Source organism: Cryptotermes secundus, unplaced genomic scaffold, assembly GCF_002891405.2.
Source record: "Cryptotermes secundus unplaced genomic scaffold, Csec_1.0 scaffold2066, whole genome shotgun sequence".
Classification (NCBI taxonomy): Eukaryota; Metazoa; Arthropoda; class Insecta; order Blattodea; family Kalotermitidae; genus Cryptotermes; species Cryptotermes secundus.
Window position 1 is genome coordinate 94,790 of NW_019727447.1, and position 6,259 is coordinate 101,048.

At 36.4% G+C, this 6,259-nt stretch overlaps 1 protein-coding gene across 3 annotated transcripts in view; it reads right to left on the reverse strand.

Moving 5' to 3' along the window:
- Nucleotides 1-326: 326 nt before the first annotated feature.
- Nucleotides 327-6,259, reverse strand: part of LOC111864893 (fatty acyl-CoA reductase wat) — a 36,930-nt gene continuing 30,997 nt past the window's right edge. For all 3 annotated transcript variants that reach the window (XM_023852488.2, XM_023852489.1, XM_023852490.2), the window contains exon 9: nt 327-3,098. In XM_023852488.2, coding sequence (XP_023708256.1) covers nt 2,975-3,098 — 124 coding nt within the window. In that variant the 3' untranslated portion in view covers nt 327-2,974. The remainder of the gene's footprint in view (nt 3,099-6,259) is intronic.

The following is a 6,259-nucleotide window of genomic DNA, read 5'->3' on the forward strand; positions in this document are numbered from 1 at the left end:
AGAGAATGGATCTGTTTCCAGTGGTAAATTGTAAATTCTTGTTAACATTGAACCACAAAATTAGAAGGTGGAGTTCTGATGCCAACAAACTTCTTGCTTCATTCTGATCATGATTAGTTGCACTCTTTATAGATTCTTATCATTATTTCTGTAATAATGAAAATCAGATAATATATCAAAAAACTGAAAGATGCTAATCAACAACAGGAAAGCACACTGGGACAAGAACAACAACAAAATACCACTCTGATGAGCTACTCTCAAATTATGAAGGAAACAGTAGGACATTCATTTTAATTTTACCAAGGTTTTAACCACTTTTAAACCAGAATTGAAACATTCTATTGACAACTGCCTGAAGCATACATAGTGTATCAGCTTAACATAATTCCATATACAAACATGATAATGATTATGTGATGAGCAAAACATGTTTCATCAAAATGCAGTGCAACAAGCATACAGTGATATTGGGAATGGTTAAATAAAAAAATATGCTATTCATCCCATCACCAAAACGGTGCACAAAGAAAGAAAGGGGTGGCTGAACAAGGATTGTGTATTTGGACACAATAACAGACTAGTTGTAGAAATTAGCAACCCACCAAATATAAGAAGGTTGAGGAGACAGTGGGTGTCTGACCTACCACAACGCTCAGATGACAAAGATTAAAACCATTGCCACTCCTCTACAGGGCCTGTCAGAGTATCATCAGTGAATGACTTCTCTACTCAAGACAAGTACTTAGAACAAATTTACTTAATACTCCATATTATTGAGAATAGATTGTAAATATGCTGTTAATTAAATAAAAAAAGAAGGATGCAAACACAGTTAAATATTGTGGCATGTAGATCCGTTACTAGGTAGTGATCTCAAACAGACAGGTTCCTATGGTAATGAATCAGCACTCAAGAACAGAGGAACTGTTGGAAGTGTTGTTTTCTGTGCTCCACTCCACTGGTATTGGTAAGCAACAGTGCAGTAAATGTGTGTCTGCAGCGATGAATCAACACTCAGTAATAGAGGAAATATTGGAAACGGTGTTGTCTACTCGGTCCATACCAAGGGGTTATCAATGGGACAAGTTTAGAGCTTAAGTTAGCTAAAAGTCAGTCTGTTGAGAGAAGACTAGGAGGTTGGTGTGAAATGGCCGCTATCCTGGGAGTTAGTTGGTTGAAGCACTGAGAGAATTGTAAGGGAGTCTGTGAAAATAAGACTTGGTAAGTGCAGTTGAAGAATCTCTACTGTTTGAAGCTCTTGTTAGGAAATGACTGGTGGATACTGTAACAGACTGTGAACACTAGTCTGTGTATTCTAGTGATTTGTAAAGTGTGGAGATCAGCGATGATGCTATAATGAAGTGTAGTTATGAGTCATGTGTTAAAGTGGTCAATAAATCCAATCTCCAGACAAAACAGCTTCAAGAGTCACTTCTACACTGACAATATTTATTATTTTAAGCTTTATCCTAAAGGGGTAAAACAGGCAAAAGGGAGACTAAGACAAAAGTGGGACAGAGTGATAAAACATACTGAAGAGGGAAAAGAAAAACTACAAAACAAAGCCCAGACTTTGGAGAACTCTTTGCCATACCTTCACATCATGATATAGGAGACAGCAGAAAGTTCATATTAAGCTGTGTCTTTTCCATCCAGCATTGATATCTAAGATAGCAAAATATACTCGGTGTGTTTACTCAGGTGGTAACACTTCGATTTGTACTCTTAGAGGTTCCTGGCTCACACCTTGACTAAGACACTGATTACCCTGATGTCTGTTCTGTGGGTTTCCTCAGTCCCTCCAGGAAAATCCCAGGGCAGTGCTTTAAATTTATTCTACAACTGCTTCCTTCTGCATCCTTTCCAATTGAATATCATTTAGCTATTTGTTACTGTATAGTCTGAATTACTAATATCATTAAATAAACTACAAATAAGAAATAAACAGTAAAATAGATATTAGCTTATGTGACTGTACAGGACTTCAGTTTAAGATATAAGAATTGTGCATAAAATTTGTAACTTTATTATAGCAGATCCTCATTTAACATCAACTTTCAACATCGTGGATATATTTTTGTAAACCATGACATTATGTGAAATAATGTTAAGCAGACCCATTTTTCTCTTAAGAAACTTAGGAAATGAATACGTTACATTCGCTTTTTCTTTGTGCCCATAGTATGCAATACAATATAGACAATATGAATGTTATTCTGTTTACTTGTGTATTCTTCTCTATGTTACAAACTTATTTATTTAAAATTTAGCATTATGTATTGTATTCACCCATGGCTCAAGTGAAGAAAGCAAATTGTGAATGACAGCTCAACCTCATCAACATTAAACACTTTTTGGGGTAAATAATTTGACAATTTTCTTAAAATGCGGCATGAAAGATGCTGTAGTAACAACCACAAAACAGTTACATAAGAGTATTGTACAATGGTTTTTCTGTTCATGATGAACAGAATGTTATACCTTCCAATGGCAAAATCAGCTCATCATTCAATCTAAACTTTCATACTGAAACAGACTTAATACAATTTTATATAAGGAGACTGTTAGTTCATATATTGTTTCTACGAAACTATATATCTTTACTGTTTACTTCTGTTGTGTATCATATGTGGTGGTCTAGCTTTCTACACAACAATGAAAATAAACAAATTGTTTAAATTGGTTTTGTTTAATAACTGCTACATGTTTTGGTCCACATTTGGAACCATCTTTAGGTAGTTTCATTAAGTACATCTCATGTTACTTATCCATATCAGAATATTTCACTAACATGAGACACATTTATGGAAGCTGCCTAATGATGACATGTACCAGTTATTGAATACAACCAATGTAAACAATTCAGTTAGTTTATTTTCATGGTTGCCTTGATGGACAGAATACCACAAATCACAAACTACATATAGTTGTATTAGGCAGTTGTAGCATTATACTTGGAAATTCTGGGTTTCTACTGTAGTATTTCCAATAAAACATCCTTGAAGGTGATCCAATAGTGAAGTACTATCTTGTAAGCCACATAGAGTAACATCAGTTGAACTGAGTAAAATATTGTGTAATGCAGATACTTCAGTCTGTAAACAAACAAAAGCTACAATAGAGATATCAGTGAGAAATTAAGTAATTAATCTGACAGTGGTACTCTGTGTTGTGCTTCAGGGTCAAAGCATAAAAGGTTAGAAATCGCAAGTTTGCTCATCCTACATAATTCAACCCTAAAGAGACAGATAGCTTTATCCTCCTAGGCATTGGTACCCATTTACAACACCATATGATGTTAGAACCAGAAGACCACAGTCTGGACAATCACTGCCATGAAAACCTCATACTTATAACAGCATTTAGTGGCTTTTACATCATGTTCAAGGAATTTTTATGTTTAATCTTTTCATTATGATGTTAGAAACATACTAAATTTCAGAAAATGCAGTCTGTTACACAGATCAGCAGTTTACATCATTTCTTTTCCCACAGTGCCTTTTGCTATAAAATTATCATTAGAATATATAAGATTGTAATTGTATTTATTGTATGATACTGCTATATGGGAAAAACAGAAATAAAAAATATATGGAAATGAAGACAGGAGCGGTTTTGTATCTAAAGATGTGTACCAAACACAATCATGAAAATTACCTGATGCAGAGATACTGGAACAGTTTATGATATGAAAATACTTAAGATAGGATTCCTATGGCAGTGATAATGATGAACAGTCTTATACCATAACATGAAGTTCCAGGCAGAATTCTTAAAGTCAACTTTACTATTGATCGAACCTCCGGTGTTGTGTTTTTAAGACTTGAACTTAAATTTGGTGGCAGTCAGGCATACAACCATGGTAGCAAACACTACTAGAAATAGGGCATAGTCTGCTGTACTGAGCCTGGTCTGACAGAGGCGTTGTATATATTGTACACAGAAGTAGCAATTAAGATTAAATTGTAAACACCTCTACATACTGACAATAATCTTAAAATTACTCACTATGACAAATGACAGACCTGACCTCTCATCATAGAGGGTGCCCTACATGGACAGGACACTAACTTTCACATATGAAGGAACATCTGGTCATGAGCCCAAACCAGAACTCGACACTAAGACAGACATACTGACTGACTGACTGTCAGTCACAGTGTGATTTTGCCTTTGACTTCGACTATGTTGTGGGAGTTGCCTGTTGGAATGTGGGAGGTTCCCACAGATAAAATAAGTGAATAGTTTATATAAATTCATGAGTAGTTCTTTAAGCCCAGGGGTACGCGGTAGCGTAGTTGGCTGACGCACTATGCTACAATCGGAAGGTCGTTGGTTCAAGTCCTGATGCGGTCATTGGATTTATTTTCAGTTGACCTAATCCTTCCAGCCTGGCCCTGGGTTCAACTCAGCCTCTAACAGAAATGAATACCAGGAATTAATTAAATAATTTTCCTGGGGAGTAAAGCATGGTTGGAGCGTAAGGCTGACCGTCTTTGAGCCGATTGTCTAGATAATATGGGACCCTCAGTGTCTCAGAGCCGTATGGTCCTTCATGGCGTGTTACAGGGATAGCATTTTTTTTTACCAGTTCTCTAAGCCCAAAGGTCGTTGGTTCAAGTCCCGATGCAGTCATTGGATTTATTTTCAGTTGACCTAATCCTTCCAGCCTGGCCCTGGGTTCAACTCAGCCTCTAACAGAAATGAGTACCAGGAATTAATTAAATAATTTTCCTGGGGAGTAAAGCATGGTTGGAGCGTAAGGCTGACCGTCTTTGAGCCGATTGTCTAGATAATATGGGACCCTCAGTGTCTCAGAGCCGTATGGTCCTTCATGGCGTGTTACAGGGATAGCATTTTTTTTTACCAGTTCTCTAAGCCCAAAGTGATGTATAAAGTATACCATTTGCATGCTGGACTAAACACTTAGGGTTCTCCTGATGAAGGTTTAATGCCATATTTAGGTAATGCAAGTTTTTAACCTAACATTGCAGTCCTGCTTCTGTCATATTTCAGAGTTCAGTATGCTGAACTTCAGCATAGATTATCATATTTTTTAATCATCATTAAGTTGTAATTGCAATTGTAAACATATAAACATATTACTGATTATCATCCAACATACTGCTACTACTACTACTACTACTACTACTACTACTACTACTACTACTACTACGACTACCACCACCACCACCACCACCACCACCACTGTCATCATGTTGTGGTGGTTGTAGTGCTGGTCCTTTTACCTGGTTTTGAAATTCTGGCCTCTTTGGCATACTCACACTTCTTACCTCAATCTGAACATTTCAGATAAATGAAGCAAATTGGGAGTTCTACCAACTGAAATGCTCAGATTATGACAATACATGTGTGGTCTAAAGTGGTTAGAACTTCAAAATCAGATACAAAGAACACATTAATCATAACAAAAAAAGTCTTAAATCAGCATTTACACAACACATTATTTGAAACTGATCACTCATGAAAAAATAGAAGATAGCATGGACATTTTACATATTAATAGAAAAAGAAAACTCCTCAGTGTCTTGAGAATGATTCCACAATTATGACAACAAAGAACAGAGAGTACATTGAAACAACACCTACAGAAATGCTTATCGCCCCACATTCGATGTCATTACCAACCACAAAGCAGTACAACACACCACAGTCTACTGCAAGTCAGCATGCAATCAACTACCAGGACCTCACACCACTGCATCTAGCTAAATGTTCTCTCTCAAGCATCTTTGCAGTTAACTTTTTCTAAATACTTCTTCAATCTCTGTGTATGTTATTACCATGACTTGTTTCCTTACAGAATGTGCTAATCACTACCACATCTAAACACAACACAACCATGGGACTCAGAAAACCTTAGTAGCACTGACAACCATGGAGCAATTTTAAGTCTCTTTCATAAAGTTTTATTTCTGTTTTAGAGAAGAACATTTTATGCTCATGTACTCCAGCTATCTTTTTACCAGCAAATTGGACTTAAATTTGAGAAAGAAACTAGTGAAATGCTACATTTGGAGCATTGCTTTTTTATTGGGCTGAAACTTGGACACTTAGGGCAGTAGATCAGAAACACCTGGAAAGCTTCGAAATGTGGTGTTGGAGAAGGATGGAGAACATCAGTTGGACCGATTATGTGAGAAATGAAGAAGTGTTATTTAGAGTCAGTGAGCAGAGGAATATCCTACACGAAATACGAAAACGGAAGGCTAATTGGATTGGTCATATCTTACGC